The sequence below is a fragment of the Bos mutus genome, chromosome 15 (assembly GCF_027580195.1).
Source record: "Bos mutus isolate GX-2022 chromosome 15, NWIPB_WYAK_1.1, whole genome shotgun sequence".
Lineage (NCBI taxonomy): Eukaryota > Metazoa > Chordata > Mammalia > Artiodactyla > Bovidae > Bos > Bos mutus.
This window is the reverse complement of record NC_091631.1, coordinates 6,197,568-6,216,044: the sequence shown is the minus strand read 5'-3', so window position 1 is coordinate 6,216,044 and position 18,477 is coordinate 6,197,568. Positions and strand designations below refer to the sequence as shown.

Sequence of the window (18,477 nt, the reverse complement as noted above, 5' to 3'; positions counted from 1 at the left end):
CAAAAACTAACCCCGGTCTCCATCCCTTGTGGGGCCCTGAACAGCTCAGCGACCCCTCCGTCCTCAGTCCCCATGGCAACAGCGGTGACCTCACTCTGGGCTAGGTTTACTACTCGGGTGAGGTCACCGGCCGTTGCCAAGGGAACGAGGGGGGTTGCAAAGAGTCGGAAAGCGGGGGACCGTGGGCGCGGGGATCGGTGTGGACTGCCAAAGGTGCGGACTGACATGCGGAGGAGGCGGCGGCCTCGCGCGTCCTCGAAGGGGTGGGAGGGCACGGCCCCCTCTCGCGGGGCTCCTTGCCGCTCTCCCTGTCTCCCCCTCTTTGCGGCCGCGGAATGGGCTCGCCCGCGCCGGGTGTGGGGCGGGGGGGAGGGGGGGATGGAGGGCGGTGCTCGGCCGCTTGGGCCCCGCCCCCGCCCGGCCCCCTGACGCCCCTCCGTCCGCGCCGCGCAGCCCCCACGCGCCGGGCTGCTCTCCGCGGGCGGCGGCGGCGGCGGGGGGAGCCGGCTGCAGGCCGAGATGCTGCAGATGGACCTGATCGATGCGGCGGGGGACACTCCCGGCGCCGAGGACGACGAGGAGGAGGAGGAGCGCGCCGCGCGGCGGCCGGGAGCGGGGCCACCCGAGGCCGAGCCCCGCCAGGAGACGGCGCCCCGCGGCCAGAGCCAAGGGCAGGGCCAGGGCCCGGGCCCAGGCAGCGGAGACACGTACCGGCCCAAGCGGCCCACCACGCTGAACCTCTTCCCGCAGGTGCCGCGGTCTCAGGTGAGGCGGGGCCGGGGCTCAGGGGGCGGCGCCGCGGGGCGGGGCTCCGGCAGGTGTCCTCAGGGTCCCGGCAAGGGCCGCGGAGCCGGCAGGGCTGCGCGAGTCAAAGAAGTCTCCAGCCTGGTGATGCTTGCTTGGCCTAGCTTTCCCAGGGGGAGGTCCCTGGAGAGGTGATCGCTGAAGGCAGGCAGAATCCGCCCTAAGTGAGACGGGCCGAGTAGGTCTGGCTGGGTTTCGAGCCTCGAGATGAGACGTGGAAGGAATGTAGGGACTGAGAGGGGCAGGGGGAAGATGCTCCTGGAGAGGGAAGTAGGGGATTGGGAGAACAGGGGTTGTCAGGGTGTCGGGGTTCCTGGTGAACGTGGGGCAGAAGCAGGGCCTGGAGAAAAGGGCACGTGAGGTGGCCGCGTGGGAAAAGTCAGGGGAAGTTGTGAGGAGTTGTGGCTGGGGAGCAACCGGCGCTTTGAAATTCGGGCAGCTGGGAATTCCCAGGAGGCAGGGAAGAGAAATGGGAGGCGGAGCTGCTGGGCTGAGTTGGGGGCCTAGGGCCCCTGGGCTGGGTGGCTGGATGCCAAGAACGGTTGAATGAGGTGGGGGGAGAGCCCGCGGTGGGCCATTGTCTCCCAGGCCCAGTCTGGGGAGGTTCAGAGGAGCAGCTTGGGGAGCTGGGGCTGTGGGTGGAGGGTGCAGGGGCTGCAGAGGGAGGATCGGTCCCTTTCCCAGGATCCTCTCTGGTGGGTTTTGGCAGCCAAATTCATGAATGTGCGAGCCTGTGAGGGTGTTCTCAGGGCAGGGGGCTTAAGGTGTCTGTAGGGAGCCTTGTATATAGGCATTGTGGAGAGGGGTCCCAGGGGCAGGAGAATGTGGGGTGTGTGGCCCGGAGACCCAGGGAGGAGGGCCTCTGACAATTACATCTGTCATTCCTACGTCTTGTGCTCCTGGCGGGGAGGGGTGGGGGAACTGAGTCCTGGAGCCATCATTTGTATGATTCATCCCAGTCCCCCAGGCCAGCTGCTGCGGAGACCCTTCTTCCCACCTTTCAGGCTTTATGATCACGTCCCTGCCCCTTCCCTAGGCCATGGCTTCCCAGGCTCCAGGGGAGTAGGGCTGGGAGTGAGCATCTTCCCTGTAAACCCTCCACGTCTGAGACCCCGGGATGGCTCTGTCCCTGGATGGCTCTGGCTCCCCTCCCCACTCACCACCAATGTTGGCCGTTGCCACTTTCATTGAGGCCAATGAGAGCATCTCCCCGAGGCCCAGCCAGCTTCCCTGGGCCCAGGGGGTGGGCTGTCCCACGTCAGCAGGCCTGGCCAGGAAGGTTGTGACTTGCCACCCCTCCTGCCTGCGCCAGAGGGCTCAGGCCCTTGGCAAAGTGGAAGGGGGGGCAGGGGCAGCAGCAAATGGCCTAGGGCTGGCCTGGGGGGGCAGGGTCAGGGCCTCCCTGTGCCGGGCACTGCTGAGCGCCTCTGTCACAAGGGCCTTTTGTTCCCTGCACAGGACACACTGAATAATAACTCTCTGGGCAAGAAGCACAGTTGGCAGGATCGGGTGTCGAGATCATCCTCGCCGCTGAAGACAGGTAAGTGAGGACCCTTCCCTTGCCTGAACCCCAGCTGTGGCCAGCAGTGGTCCTGGAGCCTGCCGCAGGCCCGCGGGGAGGCCCCACCGTGTCTTGGTGTCTGTGTCCAAGGGCCGGGTGAGGGCGCTGCCTTCAGCCCCGCCCCGCCTGCTCTCCAGGGGAGCAGACGCCTCCGCATGAGCACATCTGCTTGAGCGATGAACTGCCGCCCCCCAGCAGCCCCGCACCCACCAAGGATCGAGGCACCTCCACGGACAGCCCCTGCCGCCGAAGCGCCGCCACCCAGATGGCGCCTCCCGGTGGGCCCCCTGCCGCCCCCGCGGGTGGCCGAAGCCACTCGCACCGCGACCGCATCCACTACCAGACGGACGTGCGGCTGGAGGCCACCGAGGAGATCTACCTGACGCCCGTGCAGAGGCCCCCGGACCCTGCAGAGCCCACCTCCGCCTTCCTGCCGCCCGCCGAGAGCCGGATGTCAGTCAGCTCCGACCCCGACCCCGCCGCCTATCCCGCCAGTACCGGGCGGCCACACCCCTCTATCAGCGAGGAGGACGAGGGCTTCGACTGCTTGTCGTCTCCGGAGCGGGCCGAGCCGCCAGCCGGAGGATGGCGCGGGAGCCTGGGGGAGCCGCCGCCACCTCCGCGGGCCTCGCTGAGCTCGGACACCAGCGCCCTATCCTACGACTCGGTCAAGTATACGCTGGTGGTGGATGAGCACGCACAGCTGGAGCTGGTGAGCCTGCGGCCGTGCTTCGGCGACTACAGCGACGAGAGCGACTCGGCCACCGTCTACGACAACTGCGCCTCTGCCTCCTCCCCCTACGAGTCGGCCATCGGGGAGGAGTACGAGGAGGCCCCCCGGCCGCGGCCCCCCACCTGCCTCTCGGAGGACTCCACGCCGGACGAACCCGACGTCCACTTTTCCAAGAAGTTCCTGAACGTCTTCATGAGCGGCCGCTCTCGCTCCTCCAGTGAGTGGGCAGCAGGGAGCTGCAGGGGGAGCTGGGGGAGGTGTCCCTGGGAGGCGGCCCCAGGTCCACCTGGTCACGGCATTAGGGCTGAGCCGGGGGCTGGGACGATCCTCTCCCAGCTTGACTCTGTCGCCTACAGGTGCAGAGTCCTTCGGGCTCTTCTCCTGCGTCATCAACGGGGAAGAGCAGGAGCAGACCCACCGGGCCATATTCAGGTGAGAGCTGAGGGCCGCTTGGCAGGCAGGAGCTGGCCACACCCTCCTGGCCTCCACCGTCACCACATGGCCTAAACCCAGCCCCTGCACTCAGCCCCAGGACAGTGTCCACCCTCTAGGAACCTGGAGTTCAGACACAGAGTGGACGGTCTCAGAGTGATGTGTTTGCTGCCAGAGCCCAAGAGGGTGCCCAGCAGACACCCCTGACCACACATTAAAACCCACCAGCCCCTCACCCTGCCCCTCGTGGAAATAGTCCCTACCCATGACCCCTCACTTAGAACTTCCCTGTAGCTCAGATAGTAATGAATCTGCCTGCAATCCAAAGACCCGGGTTTGATCCCTGGGTCAGGAAGATCCTTTGGAGAAAGGCATGGCAACCCTCTCCAGTATTCTTGCCTGGAGAATCCCATGGACAGAGAAGCCTGGCAGGCTACAGTCTGTGGAGTTGCAGAGTTGGACACTACTCAGCAACTAACACTACCACCATCATGACCTCTCACAGTTGATCTGTGGCCTTGCTCCCTTAGCTGTGATTTCCTTGGTGGCAGATGCATGTCTGATTGACTTCGGTCCTCTCCTCCCGGCCCTAGGAGTCACGGGCACACGGGATGCTGTGCAAATGTTTATTGAACCAGTGATGTCGATGTAGCTCCCCGACCCCAGAGCAGGGTGGGGATACAGATGTCTGGTTGAAGGGGCCCAGGCGGTGAATTCCTGATGGGCCCTCACTGGGGACAGGTTTGTGCCTCGACATGAAGACGAACTCGAGCTGGAGGTGGACGACCCTCTGCTGGTGGAGCTGCAGGCCGAGGACTACTGGTACGAGGCCTACAACATGCGCACGGGAGCCAGGGGCATCTTCCCTGCCTACTACGCCATCGAGGTCACCAAGGAGCCTGAACACATGGCAGGTAGTGTTCCCTCCCCTGCCCTGGCGCCCCGGGGCCCCCATGTCAGCCCCGCCCCCATCACTCCTGGGCTGACTGGTGCTCCAGATCTCAGCCTCCCAGGGAGGGGGGCCTGAGAAACGTGAGGCCCAGCCCAGCAGGGTCAACCCCGGGGGCGGGGGTGGTGGCCCTCTGTGGGTCTGCCTGCTGCTCATTCCACACTTCCTTTCCAGCCCTGACCAAAAACAGTGACTGGGTGGACCAGTTCCGGGTGAAGTTCCTGGGCTCCGTCCAGGTCCCCTATCACAAGGGCAATGATGTCCTCTGTGCCGCTATGCAAAAGGTAGCTACTCTGCTGGGGAGGGCACCCACCCCCGGCCCGGTCCCCCATCCTCTCCTGGGGAGAGGGGCGCCAGCCTGACGTCCCATCCTGCACCCACAGATCGCCACCACCCGCCGGCTCACCGTGCACTTTAACCCGCCCTCCAGCTGCGTCCTAGAGATCAGCGTGCGGGGCGTGAAGATCGGCGTCAAGGCTGACGACTCCCAGGAAGCCAAGGTGACGGCCCGGGGCCCCCCCTGCTCTCCCACCAGATTCCCAACCTGTGCTCCCGTGGGCTGACGACCACCCTCTTCTCCCTCCTGTAGGGGAATAAATGTAGCCACTTTTTCCAGTTAAAAAACATCTCTTTCTGTGGATACCATCCAAAGAACAACAAGTAAGACCAGAGGGGAAAGGGGCAGAGGCGGGCGTGCTGGCTCAGGGTGCTTGCGGTTCAGCCCGGGGCCTGGCGTGCGTCCCAGGGGCCTGAGCCCCCGTCCCGCCCAGACGGACTGCTCTCCCTCCGCAGGTACTTTGGGTTCATCACCAAGCACCCTGCTGACCACCGGTTTGCCTGCCACGTCTTTGTGTCTGAAGAATCCACCAAAGCGCTGGCAGAATCTGTGGGGTGAGTATGTGCGTCCTGCCGAGCTCCCAGCCCTGGCCTGAGGGCCCCAGCACACTCCTCGGGCTCAGCAACACCCCCAGGTCTCCTAGGGCCTCTGCACAGCACCCTCGGCTCACGCAGGGAGGGCTGGGCGGTCCTGCAGTCCCGACTTTATAGTCGCTGGGCCCTTTCTTCACTTGCAATCTTATTCAGGAAACACCATGTGTAGAGAACAGAGCTGAGCAGCTCTGACCGAGGCGGGGTTGGGAAACAGAGTCCGGAATAGGGACCCCGACGCTCCAGGGTGGAAACCCCGAAACCCCGGGGTGAGATCCTGCCCCTCCCTGGTGACGCCTGGGTGTCTGCCTGCCTCCTAGGAGAGCGTTTCAACAGTTCTACAAGCAGTTTGTGGAGTACACCTGCCCCACAGAAGACATCTACCTGGAGTAGCGGCGGCGCCACCCCGCCCTCGCACCCCCGGGCCAGGGCCAGGACAGCGGGCTGCTGACAGGATGTGGCACTGCTTGAGGGGGCACTTGGCACTGCCAGAGGAAGGGCAGCGGGGGGCTGCTGGCCGGGGTGGGGGAGGGCAGGGGCTACCGGGAGAAGCGAATGCAGTCTATTGTAATATATGGGGTTAAACTCACCTGTGGAGGATGGTGTGGGCTGCCCGGGGGTTGGGAGGGCGCGGGGCTCGGGGGAGGATGAAGCCTCCTGCCAGGACGGGGTGCCCTCCTAGGAGCAGAGGGCTCTGTCTCATCTTGGGCCTCCCTCACTTCCCCCCTACCAGGGCCTCTGGCTGGCAGCTCCTGCCTCGACAAAGCCCGTGCCACCTGCAAGTGCCCACCCCAGCCCTGCCCCCAACTCCCAACCCCCAGCCGCGTGGGCCCCCGAGCTCGCGCCGAGTCCAGCCCCTCCTGAGGACTCTGTGGTCAGGAAACGGCCGCAGGTGGGGGATGCCATCCCCATTCCCAGCTCTGTCACCGGTGTGGCCTCTGGACCGACAGCTCCCACCGCAACCCCGCCGGCGCGCTGGCCCCCTGGCAGGCGTGGGGGTCCCCACGGGGAGGGGAGAGCACAGCAGCGGGGGCCCTGCCTCAGCAGGAAAAGGAGGCTCTGCCCTGGCCCCGGGCCAGCCGGGGCCTCTTGGCTGCTTCAGCTGTAGCCCCATTCTAGGTCCTGTGACCCCGGCCTCAACTATTAAAGTGCCATTTCCTGTCGGGACCGCACTGGGTGTCATCTGCTTGGACCTCCCCCCCTGCACCCCCCACCCCAACCTCGCCCGGCTCGTTCCCACCCCAGGAAAGCCCAAGGCTTTACTGCACAGAATAGTTTTATAAGGGGTTCCCATCACAGGCGTGAGTCATAGTAGTACTCGGCCATGTCAGGCCCGTCTCGCTTGCGCTGCTGGGCCCGGGAAAGCAGGGGTCGGGGCCCCCGAGGCCACGGGTGTTTCGGTCGGACCCCGTAGTCTAGAGAGAGAGAAAAGCGGGTGAGTGGCAGGGAGTGTCTGCGTTCCCCTGAAGTCTTCCCCACACACAGGCTGTTTGGGGTGAGAAGGCCCCGAGGCTGGCGGGGTGCTCGCTCCCAGGGCACGGCTCCCCCATCAGGGAGCAGGGTGGGGAGAGGAAGGGGAGAGCCTACCGTCCACCAGGCCGGAGAGCGGCGCCGAGAGTTCCAGGGGGGCTGAAAATTCCTCAGGAACAGCTCGCTGAGGCCTGCGGGAGAAGTTGGGGTGCTCAGTGCTGGCCGGGGGGCAGCCACCACCTCCCAGAACGGGAGCAACGTCTGAGGGTGGGGGGTCCTGACACCGGGGAGGGGCCGGCCCACCTCAGGAGTTACCTCAGCGGCTGGGGGCGGAGGAGCGCAGCTGCCAGGACAAGGTACAGGGCGAAGAGGCTCAGCCCGGCCCTGGGGTGCAGAGCCCCTAGCATGGCGAGAACCATCCTCCACGCGGTCCCTGATCCCGGCTTCTGCCTGCCCCTCCCCCGGCAGGCCGGAGGACGGAACCTGCTGCCCACGCCCGACCGCCTCACAAAGGCCCCCTGCTCCGTGGCTCCGTGTCAGCAGCGGCTCCAGGCCGGCTGGGCAGCTCCCTGCTGAGGCCTGTGGGCTGGTTGTACTGAGGCGGTGGGCCTCCAGGTGCCAAACCCATCTTACTTTAGACTCACCGCTGAGGGCACAGATAGCTCAGCTCAGATTCCCACCTTGCCCGCTCTGTGGGCCTGGGCTTCCTCACCACTGAGGTCAGGTACCTACACAACCTGCCCAGGGACGGGCACCCAGGAGGGCCTGTGCAGAGGTCGCAGCCACCGCCGGAGCCCGGCACTTCCACTGCTCGCCCAGCCTCCCTCTCCCACCGCCCGCCCTCCCACACTGACTTGCCCCGGGAAGGTCCTGCAGCTGGAGAGCCCTGAGCGGGTCCCACCGGACAGAGCCCATGCTGAGGGCCTCCCCACAGGCTGACCCCCACAGCTTAGCACGGCTGCAGGCCCGCCTCTGAGGCTGACACGGACTTCAGCATAGGTGACAAAGCCTGGGACCTGGGCCTCTTGAGTGTAAGCTTCCCAAGGGCAGGGACTACGGGATGTACTGGATGCCTGCTAGGTGCTCAGTAAATCCTCGATGAGCGAATAAATGGAGTGTGACCTCTGACCAGAGACTAAGTCTCTTCACAGGCCTGCGGCAAGGCTGTGTGGCCCTCTGCTTCCTGCCCGGCCCAGTGTTAACTCAGTGTGGACCCCGCTCCCTCCCTGGACACAACTGGCTCCCAGGAACCCCTCCCCCGCCAGGAACCACAAGTTCAGACGCTATGGCTCTTCCTAACTCCAAACCCCTCATTTCCTTGCCTCTGAGAGGAGACGCCACTCTCTCCCTTTGTATACACAGAGTCCCCAAGGCCTGGCTGGGTCACCCCCCACCCCTCCTGCCACCGTCTTGGCCCTATCCATGGTTGCAGGCCTCCATCTTCCCCCTCCCCTGCCCACAGGCACCTGAGGTTTCAAACAGGTCCCTCCCCACCACCTCCCCCTCCCCTCTCCAAGACATCCTTTGCCTGGTGGACCCGGCCCTGCCCTCCCCTCAAGACCCCGCCTCCACTCCGCTCAGGCTCCCTCCCACCCCAGCAGGGCTGCCACACCACCGCAACAACTACTTGTGCTGTGTTCTTGCGCACACAGCCTCCATTCCCGACTGCCTGCTGAAAACACATGAAGTCTCAGCAGTTTAGAAGCCGGCTTGAGTGGAGGGCTCCCTGACCAGGGCGCCCTCCTGCTGGGGCGGGCAGGCAGTCTGACCACGGTCCACACACACTTCCACCGACCGCAACAACTCGGCATAAGGAGGCATCCACACACCCGTCCCCGCCACCGTCGAGAGTGAGGGCGGCGAGCTGGGCCTGACTCACTTCCACACACGGCACGAGGCCCAGAGCACACTGCCATGCCCAGCCAAGGTCGCGGGTCTCGAGTGGTGACCACCCAGTGCCTTCGCCCCCGGCCCGGGACCAGGACAGGGCTTCCCAGAGGCACTTGGGGAAAGCAGTCAGGGACAGCCGGCCCGTCCCAGGGTGTCTGGGGGCAGCAGAGGCACAGCTGACACAGGGCAGATGGAGCCCTCTCAGAACCTACGCGGCTGCCCGACCAGCTAGAAGCTCCAGCAGGAGCGTGCGGTCTGCTCACAGCGCAAAGGCAGCAGAGACTGAGGGAAGGGGGAGACCTGGCAGGAAAACAGCAGCTGCCATGCCCAAATCCCTGCACGGTGCCTCCAGGAAGACCATGGGGGAGACGCCGGCTCGTGCCCCGTGAACCCGCATGTGGCGGCTCCCAGCCCTGCCAACCTTACCACTGCCCAGGGCCGGCCACAGCGCTGGCTGGGGCCTGACGTCCCCATCCCACAGGAGAAAGGCCTTCTGCCCTCGAGCAGGGGTCAGGGCTTGAGGTGCCCCTCTGCACTGAGGCAGGCCCACCAGCACCATGCCCCACCACGGAGCTGCCAGGCATCAGGCCCCGGCAGGGCGTGGGCTGGAAGACACAGGGGCAGCTGTCGTCCAGTCTGGGTTCAGCCTTGCTGGCCGTCAACAGGGACCAACCGTGCTCGTGAGGTGGGGCTCCAGCTTTCTGGGCTGGAGAAGCCCGCGTCTCAGTCCTGGTGGGGGCATCCCGGCCAGTGACGAGGTGTGGCATGTGCTTCCTTCCCCTCAGGATGCGGAGTCGAGAGGGAATCAAGGGCGCTCTAGTGGAGACCAGGGCTGTGTGCGGAGCCCGGCCAGAGTGATGGAGCCGGGAGCCCCGGGCTGGGGGCATGGAGCAGTCACAGGCGTGGACACTGCCAGAGTCAGTTTTATTAGGGCAGAGGGGCCCAGGGGACTTGAAGAGCTGAGGCACCCCCTACCCCTCCCCACACCCCACTTGCAGAATGTCCGTCAGCCCCAACTGTAGAAATAAATTTTCTGCCAGTTGGGCAAGTAATCCATGAGCGGCCCTGCAAAGACAGAGAGGGGAGCAAGTTCAGGGCTGAGGGCCAGACTCCAATCCGGCTCTACCCAGGGCCCTCCTGAGGCTCCCATCCGCCTGGCCAGAGCCCCCACCCTGCCACCTCCCCCGCCAGCATCAGAGCCATCTCTGGCCGTGTTTCAAAGAGTTTCAAACTCACAGAAGTCACACAGCTGTCCCACTGTCCATGTGGACAGCCAGGGCCTCTCTGCTGAGGGTGCCTCTCCAAATGGCCAGCAGGCTTCATTCCTCCGTATAGTCCCCACCCAGCGAAGTTGGTCTCATGACATTCAAGGAGCTGTCACCCACCCAACCTAACCTCTGGGCTCCCTCTCCCAACTGTGCCAAGAATCAGATTACAAGGAGATACAGGGAGCCGGGCCACACATAAGCTCCGTGATGGTAATTATCATGCCCTCACCCCATGCTTACTTGTGACCAGACCAATGCCTGGGACATGGTCTGCCAGGAGCTGGAGTAGAAACAGGATCTTAGCCCTGCAACAAAGGAGTAGCCTGAGTAGGGGGGCCTGGGTTCCTGCAAACCCAGGCGTGTAAAACCTCTGCTGACCACCTGACTAAAGGCAGTGCATCCCAGAAGCCAGGTCACCACGTGCATCGAGGACATCCTCGGGACAGAAGGCTCTGGTCCAGCCGTCCCCAACCACACGCCTGGGAGGGTCACACCTCAGCCCACAGCTGGCAGGCAGCCCAGAGCCAGAGACTATACTGTCTGACAATAAAAAGGGGGAAGGAAACTTCTCTCTCCCCAGACTATATCCCAGAGGTCCTCCGCACCCTGCCCCTGTCCTCTGAGGGACTGGCTCTGGGCCCTCCTCAGTCTGGGCCACTGCTCTAAGGGTGCTGGGCTGGTCAGGTTGGCAGGAAGACAAGCCAGACTGGAGGCCTGCAGCCTGGGAAGCCACCTCTGCAATTAGGTAATCCTCAGTTCAGAGCAATACTGGGGCTACAATGCTTCCTCTGTAGAGTGCAAGCCATCTGTGGGCAGAGGTCATGATCCACCAAAGTCTCCAGAGCGTTTTCTCTGGAGTGTGGAAGAAGATTTGGCTTTAGAACCTTATGAGCTTTCAAACTGATCTGAAAATAGAAACTGTCAGGCAGTTATTTTCACTGAGGTGGTTATTAAATCTGACCTAAGCTTACTTTCTACCAACTCAGAAAATAAACAGAAGTTGTATGTACAAAATGTTAAGTACAATTCCAACGATCACTCCAGCCTTTAAGCAGTGTACTTGTTACAACCTGGACAGACCGGGTCCTGGGAGCCTCCAGCCTGTCTCACAGCCCCAGTCGCAGTATAGGGACCACTCCTCAAATCTCAGTCTGACCTCAGGTGACCTCTTTGGGAGACTTGGCCCCAAGTCACCCCTGACTCACCCCCAGCAGGCCTCTCTGTGGCTAGGAGCTCTGGACCCTCAGGGGATGGAGGGAGGGCTGGGCTAGGCAGGGACAGGCCAGGAAAGAGCACGGGTGAGGGAACTGGCTGGCTGGTTGGCTTCATTTCAGCTGCCCAGCCTCTTTGAACTTAAGTGTCTCCTGTGAGCAGTGGGGAATGACCCAACTGTTTAGGAAAGTGGGCGAGCAAGCTAAGGATGGGGAAAGTTCATGCCCACGGTCCCCGGGGCCCTGCCCTCACCTGCCAACAACAGCTTAAGCAGCACACTGGGCAGATGGCCCCAAGAAATCAGGAGTGGCCACACCCAGGTAGCACATGGCAAGTGTTCAGTGAACCCAGATCGGGGAAGGAGGGAGGGAAGGCAGGCGTGAACCAGCCTGGGGAGTCGGGCCTGCTTCCCCCACTCTGCCCTGCAGAGGGTGCGCCTTGCCAAGCCAGGGGCCAGTCCTTACTCAGAGAAGCGGTCGTAGAACGGGGAGCGCAGCAAGTAGTAGAGCAGCAGGATGGTCCGGCGCCGCAGCTCCAGCCGCTCCCTCCGGGTCAGGCCCTTCCTATCGCTCAAGAGGCTCAGGCTGGGGGGAAGGGACAAGGTTCGGGCCAGTGACAGGAGAGGCAAGGACCCTGCTTGCCCACGTGAGGCCGGGCCTGCAGCACAAAGCTGGACGGAGGGAATGGGGCCCCAGGCAGGCCCGGCTCACCTGGTCACATCCACGACACCGGACAGGAGCCAGGGTGTCCACGACCGCTGACCCCAGAGGCCCAGGCTGAGCACTGCCGGCCACGGCGTTAAGGATGTCTCCAGCACACGGCCCGCCCTGCCTGCCCCCGTCTATCGCGACCCGGGCCTGGGCTAAGGATACAGTGCAGCAGGGGCCGGGCGATATGCAAAGACTCAGCGATGGTCTCCTGTAGCCCCAGCGGGGTGGGGGCAACGCCCAGCTCCTCCCGCTGCTGCGGGGCCCCCCAGTGCCTGGAGTGCAGGGACGGAGCTAGAACACAAAGGCGGCAGGTAAGCGGCCGGCGGGGCAGGGGGCGGGCAGGCCGTGACGAAAGCCAGGCCCTCAGGCCCACGCTGACCTCAGCACCGAGGTGTCTCATCCAGCAACCTCCCACACTTACTGTTCTGGAGGGTTCGCACCACCCGGTTTGACCGCTTCCCCACATATGACTGCTCCTGGCTACCAGAGCTGTGGTCACCATCTAGTGGGAATAGATAAAAGGTCGTATTGTCAGAGGGACACGTTTCTAGCAGAGCCTACAAGCGAATGCAGGTGCAGTGAATGCTCATGGCTAGGGGGAGAATGGATAAACCTGTACTAAGGCAGCAGCTGAGTCAAGGACACCACAGCACAGGCTGTGCCTAGGACCTGTCCACGGCGGGCAGCATTCCGCAGCCCTCCCCAACCTGGGGAAAGGCCAGTATCACCTGTGCAGATATACCAGCCAAGAACTAAGGCCTCCCAGGCACTGGAACAAGGCGGGGGGCCGGTGGTCCATGGCGACCACAGCACAGAAGGGGCTGTATCTGGACTTCCCCAGTGGCCCAGCGGTTAAGACTCCATGCTTCCACTGCAGGGGGTGCAGGTTCCACCCCTGGTCAGCGAACTAAGATCCCACAGGCTGTGTGGCGTGGCCAATAAACAAAAATGTTTAAGAAGGAGGGGAAGAGCGTATCTTCTGAGTGCTTTGCTTTCAACATGACCATGAAAACAGAAGCAAAGACTTGCCCCCAACTCAAAGTCAAGGGGGTAAGACCCAGAGGCCAACAGCTGATGGGCCCAAAGCCCTGAAAGGGCATATCTGCTGGGTACCCTGCCTCAGGAGGCTGTGCTCTTGATACAGAGCCAGGCCCAAAGACAAGGCTGGCAAGACCCCTGCTTCCTCCCGATGCTCTGTGTCCTCTTCCCGCGCCCATAAAAATGACTGAGGACTCCAACGTCAGAAGTCCTGAGTTTAAGCTCTCATCCGGCCTCTGACCTCATCATTCTTTTCTTTTCTGTAAAATACCAATATAAGATGACGACGAGGACAAAATGAGTAGATGGGGAGAGATGTGCCCCACGGTGACAGTGCCATATTCAGGTAGGTCAGCTCTCATCTACCAATCAGCCCCGTGCCCCGTTCCACTCCAGAGCGGGCAGGCACTTACCCCGGGACTGTGCCTGGGTCTCCCTGTCCAGCGGAACGATGGGGGGTGAGGTCTGGAGGCCAGCCTTGAACCAGATCAGCAGGAACATCCGAAGTACAGCCCTGGGTTGGGAGTACGGCAGGGCTGGGGAAGGGGGAGGTGGCTAGCCGGCAGGGGTCCGGGCTGCTCTACTGAACACCGTCGGTACAGCTGGTCTCAGTGACCCCCACCCCAGGCCGGCCCTCCACAGTCCCGACATACTTGGCCAGCTGGATGAGGGCGATGACGAGCCAACGTCCTACTTCGCCCCACACCTTGGTGGCCCCCATCTCCATGAACACCTCCACACACTCCAGCACGCTCAGCCATGTCAGTAGCCTCTGCTGGGACAGGGACTGCAAGAACCCCAGGCCAAGAGGTCAGGAGGGCCCCCTGGTTTCAGCTCCTCCCCCAGGGGACACCTCTGACAGGAGACATACATGTTCCTCTTCCCAAGACTAAGTGCGTAAGCCTGAGGTCTCCTGCTGGGACAGGCGACTCCACCCTGTGAAACCCAGTCTCTCCACCTGATAAGGGGACACTAATGCCTGGACTCGTCACCTAACGGCTAGAGGCACAGATGGAGGCAGCCATGTCTCGTACTCTATGAGAACATAACGCGTGCTCCAAACACGGGCTGGTGGTTACTATTTTGTTCCTGAGGCCCCTGCTTCTGGCCCTCAGTTCAGGGCACAATTCTTACCATGGGTAATTTTTTCCGAAGTTCCTTCCGTAGGATTCCGTCATTTAGCAGCACAAGCAGGTTAGAGGCAGAGTACACTGAGGGGCAGAGAGTGGCCTTGAGAGGCTGGCTCTGCAGCCTCCACCCCCTCCCCTTCTCCCCAGAGCAGCAGGGATCACCTATTCCTCACTGTGCTCAGCCACCCACACACTATGTGGAAACGACAGGTCCTGCCACCCACTTCCTCAGAGCTCTCCACTCCCCCTAACGACCTCTTGTGTGAGCACTAGAACAAGAAAGGATGGTTTGATCTCTATGACATACCAGCTACTGCCCTGCTGAATAGCACTGGTTATCCAGCAGCCCACAACTGCCCAACATGCTCCAAAGAGACATGGGAGGTGCAGTCACCTCCTGGCCTTTGCCTCTCTGCAGCCTGTCCTTGAAATTCTATTCCATCCCTACCTTTTAAAACCCAGCTCATCCTTTCAGGACCTGTGCCTCCTGTACTGACCGGGTAAACACCACTGAGGCAGTTACAGTCTGGGCATTCTGGAATTTGGGAGATTGGGATTTGAATCCTGGTTGAGGCCTTCGGTGGCTGTTCCTTAACCTCACTTAAACTTCTGTTCCCTTAACTGGAGAAGGAAGACAATAACAGTAGCCACTTCACTTGACTGTAGGGAAGATTAACAGAGCAAAGGCAGAAGAGGCGCTTGGCTCAGCCTCCTGACCAGTCAAGGTCCCCAGACATCTCTCTCAACCATGGGGGGTATACGCGACGGCCTAGGACAGTGGACGCTGGACCCCTGTCTGATTCAATCACAGAACTGGATGATCTAACGGGAAATCTAGGAAGCCCTCTGGGAAGCCCTCCCCCACCCTCTCGCCCCCCACCCACCCGAGCCCGGCTCACCCAGCTCTGACAGCTCGTGCGAATCGGCGAAACGACCTGGGGAAAAGGCACAGAAGGAGGCGCCGGTGAGAGTCTGTCTCTCCCTGCCGCTTCGGGTCCCTGGACATTCCCTCCCTATGCCCCAACGGGAACCTGGAAGGAACTCCTCAAGCACAGCGATCACTACCCAGGCTCCGCAGGGAAGGGAAGGGGAGGCAGGTGGGGTCAGATGTCAGAGATCCGAAGGGATGGGTCAAGGTCAGGGTGGCACCTGCCAGCAGGTAACTGAGGCCGCGCACTGCCGTCTCCAGCTGGGCCGTGGCGGCCGGGTGACGAGTCACGTACTCCTGGTAGCGGAGGCCCAGGAGCCGCAGCTTCTCCATCCTGCCCTCGGGACCGACAGACCCACGGACCGACAGCGCGACTGGCTACGGGGCCCTGCTTCCTGCGCCCTCCTTCCTGCTTCCGGCGCTAGGCCCGCCTCTCTGCTGCTTAACTTCCGCGGGCCACAAGGACGGTGACACGAAGAGCCGTTGAGGCACCCTTCACCCCATTTCTTAAATCCCCTCCCACCAGGGTAGCGTTAAGTAACCGCGGGCCTAATCCCGCCCTCCCTAACTCCTTCAGGTCATTGGTTCACACGCTCTTCGCCCCCGACCCCGGCGGCCCCAACCGGCTTTTCCGCCTTCCGGGTTTGCCGCCTTGCACCTGCGCAGTTACAGCTCCGGGAAAAAGCTCCCGCGGCAGCCTGAGCAGTTAATTCTGGAGTAGGGATCAAGAGCCTTTCCAATAGAATGCCGAGAGGCTCGAACGGGAGGACTGGCTTTTAAAGGGCTTGGGAGGCAGCGCCCAGAGAGGAGCCTTCTCCATCAGACTTGGGCGGGTGGGGAGCGCGGGGACAGCCTAAGGACAATCGGACTGTGTGCAGGCGCGCGTTTGGCCCGTTGCCTTGTCGCCTGACTTCTCCCAGAGGTAGTGCTGGGGAAACTGAGGCAGCGAGAAGTCCAGCCTCCCACTCAAGATCCCCCTGGCCAGCATCGTTAGTGCCCCGGATCCCACACGGAGCATGTTCTCCCTCCCACCGCCCTCCCGCCAAATCGCGCACCTGAACTCCCATCTTCACGGAGAAAAGCCTGGCCTGGGCTTCTGCTCTCCGCTCGGGGTGACCTTAACGAGGATTTTCCCTTCTCTGGGCCTCGGGTTTCCCCATCTGTAAAATGGTTAGAGGGCAGACGGGCTCTTTGAACTCGGGGTCAATTTCACAGCGCTTTTTGGCCCTCCGGTGCATCTTCCAGCTCTCAGCTGCTTCCCAAGAAACGAGAACTTCTCCAGGGAATCTCTTCCCAAACGGGTTAGCCTCTCTGGAAGGAAGTGGCGGCGGGAGAGGAGCGGCCAGAGGTGGAGGGAACGGATGCGCGGAAGAGGCGGCCGCCGATTGGCTGTGGGCAAAGGGGCGGGGCAAGGCTGGGCCCCACGGGACTGCCCCGCTGGGGACCAGGGCAGCAGGTTTATGGTACTCTGAGAATAGTACAGTATTTTACTTAATCCTCTCCACCAGATATTATCTCCACAAGAGGAAAGGATCCGCTTAAGAACGCCCCGTCAAGATTGGAATCCTGGTCTAGTCTGACCACAAAATCCAGGCATTTTAACACACCTCACCAAGAAATCACAACCCATCTTTGAGCTGCCTAAGTCTCCTCCCAGCTTAGTTTTCTTCTTTTTCAGATGGAGGATCTAACTTCCCGCCCTGCCCCTGCCAGGGAATGAAGACTCAGGGAGATGTGTCCAGGGCCTCAAGAGTGGCAAACCTCCTGGGGAACAGAGAGGTGGCCATGGGCATCATCTACATTATTTTTCACCACCTTCTGGGTGCCAGGCTCACTCATACTTAACTCCTCCTAGTAACTTGGCCAGATTGGTATGAATTCCATTTCACAGATGGGGAATAAGAGGCCCAAGAAGGGAAATGGACTTGTCTTAGGTCACACAGCATGGCACTGGTCAAAGAGACCACAGTAAGGGTCTCCTGTGATAGGGTCCTCTCTCCTACTGCTCACAGCTCAGCCAGAGCAGCAACTGTTGAGGCCGCTTGGTCATGAATCAAGTTAGCAACTGGGATTAAGACCAGGGCTCAGGGCATTTGGCTGGGGCTCTTCCTTCCTTCCTCCCTACATCCCCTGCCGTCTTAATGAACTTGTTCGCCAAACCTCATCAGCAGTATTCTCGCCCCTGTATCTGAGGCTAGAGACACAGAGTGAGGAAGGGGAAGTGTGGAAGGCAGAGTGGAAGAGTGAGGAAGGGGACTGTGCAGGGTTTCTTTGGCATTCCCAGGGCTGGTGGTTCCAGTGCTTCTGGGGAGGGAGAAGGGCATGGGAGACAGAGGAGCGCGCCCCCCACCCCCACCCTTGGACAGACTATAAGGGACACTGGGGCTGCAGGCTGTTTTTCTTCCCTCCCTCAGGCCAGGGAAGGGATCAGGAGCTCAGCCAGGTTGGCAGCAGCACAGCGGCCTGAATTTCCTCTCCAGATCTTGTGCCTCATTAGGTCCCAAAGACAAAGAGGGTCGTGTGTACAGGAGGCACCCAGGGCAGCCCCGCCCTCCTGGGCCCCTGCCTGAATTTGGTCACCTGGGCTGGGCTTTGAAGGGCCTTTGGGCAAGTTGGACCTGATCCTGTCTCCTTCACTCTGGCCCGAACCACAGGGGAAGACAGCTAGACCAGTCCAACAGGTATACCGAGGTGGACACCGAGGCCCAGAGAAGAGGCCTGGGTAGTCTAAGGTCACATAAAAAAGTCCTGGGTAGAGCTAGGTCAAACGAGGTCTCTGGCCTAGAAGACCAGCACTCTTTCACATGCCCATACCTATCTCCCTTTCCCCCTTCCACACCCCAGAAGAATTTCTTGCAGGCCCAGCAAGGATCTCAGCACCTCAATATCCCCCTGAGTGATAGTTTGAGTGAGGAGTAGGGCCAGTACCGTGAGTGACTACCTGACTACCCAGCTCCCTGCACAGACTCCCTGATCAAGCCCTCACAGGGTACCCTATCCACTCCTCCGCAGTCTCTGCTGAGGGGCCTGGGGAGGGATTCACTCACACTCATCCCAGGTCTAGGCTAGAAATGAGGCTCAGGGGACTGAAGTTTCGAAGCTCCAGACACATCAGCGGACCCTACCTCCCTTCATTGCTCAATTCCCAGATGTATGAGGAGCCGCATCAGTCTCCATAGTAACCACTGCCCCTGGCCTCCAAAGTCCCAAAGCCAGCCCTTCCTTGCAGACCCCCATTTCCCAGAGAAAGGCATCCTGGCCTCACAGAGGAGGGGAGTGGTCTCAGGCTGGGCTGCTCTGCCACAGCTTCTTCCCGGGCTGGGGCCTCTCAGACCCTCACTTGTTACAGCTGGAAGTTGGGCTGAAGGACACTGCCTGGACCCCTCTCTGTCCAGGTCACACTGCAGCCCATCCGTGTTCAGCAC

General features: G+C 61.9%; 3 protein-coding genes across 8 annotated transcripts in view; 1 reads left to right on the top strand and 2 right to left on the bottom strand.

Moving 5' to 3' along the window:
- Positions 1-5,896, top strand: part of MAPK8IP1 (mitogen-activated protein kinase 8 interacting protein 1) — an 18,683-nt gene extending 12,787 nt beyond the window's left edge. Inside the window, exons 3-12 of the mRNA XM_070383460.1 lie at positions 454-765; positions 2,263-2,344; positions 2,503-3,315; positions 3,455-3,530; positions 4,272-4,444; positions 4,654-4,763; positions 4,863-4,979; positions 5,069-5,139; positions 5,272-5,370; positions 5,727-5,896. Of these exons, the coding sequence (XP_070239561.1) occupies positions 454-765; positions 2,263-2,344; positions 2,503-3,315; positions 3,455-3,530; positions 4,272-4,444; positions 4,654-4,763; positions 4,863-4,979; positions 5,069-5,139; positions 5,272-5,370; positions 5,727-5,799 (1,926 nt within the window). The 3' untranslated portion in view covers positions 5,800-5,896. The remainder of the gene's footprint in view (positions 1-453; positions 766-2,262; positions 2,345-2,502; positions 3,316-3,454; positions 3,531-4,271; positions 4,445-4,653; positions 4,764-4,862; positions 4,980-5,068; positions 5,140-5,271; positions 5,371-5,726) is intronic.
- Positions 5,747-18,477, bottom strand: FREY1 (Frey regulator of sperm-oocyte fusion 1). Of its 3 annotated transcripts, none has more exons than XM_005907600.2 (3): positions 7,192-8,177; positions 6,994-7,067; positions 5,747-6,821 (listed from the first exon to the last, which is right to left on the bottom strand). In XM_005907600.2, the coding sequence occupies exons 1-3, from the start codon at positions 7,293-7,295 to the stop codon at positions 6,700-6,702; spliced, it is 300 nt and encodes a 99-aa protein (XP_005907662.1). In that variant the 5' UTR covers positions 7,296-8,177; the 3' UTR covers positions 5,747-6,699. The 3 variants fall into 3 exon arrangements, 2 of the variants coding, with proteins under 2 accessions (XP_005907662.1, XP_070239588.1); XR_011466998.1 differs by lacking the exon at positions 7,192-8,177 and adding an exon at positions 16,108-18,477 and having other exon boundaries at positions 6,686-6,821; XM_070383487.1 differs by lacking the exon at positions 7,192-8,177 and adding an exon at positions 9,440-9,653 and having other exon boundaries at positions 5,747-7,067.
- PEX16 (peroxisomal biogenesis factor 16) lies at positions 9,541-16,028 on the bottom strand. 4 transcript variants are annotated; one of them, XM_070383483.1, is made up of 11 exons: positions 15,274-16,028; positions 15,024-15,059; positions 14,129-14,205; positions 13,648-13,781; positions 13,408-13,508; positions 12,378-12,458; positions 12,119-12,247; positions 11,957-12,029; positions 11,711-11,830; positions 10,264-10,339; positions 9,541-9,831 (listed from the first exon to the last, which is right to left on the bottom strand). In XM_070383483.1, the coding sequence occupies exons 1-11, from the start codon at positions 15,383-15,385 to the stop codon at positions 9,694-9,696; spliced, it is 1,077 nt and encodes a 358-aa protein (XP_070239584.1). In that variant the 5' UTR covers positions 15,386-16,028; the 3' UTR covers positions 9,541-9,693. The 4 variants fall into 4 exon arrangements, with proteins under 4 accessions (XP_070239584.1, XP_070239587.1, XP_070239586.1 ...); XM_070383486.1 differs by having other exon boundaries at positions 15,156-15,284; XM_070383484.1 differs by having other exon boundaries at positions 9,653-9,831; positions 10,275-10,339; positions 15,274-16,019.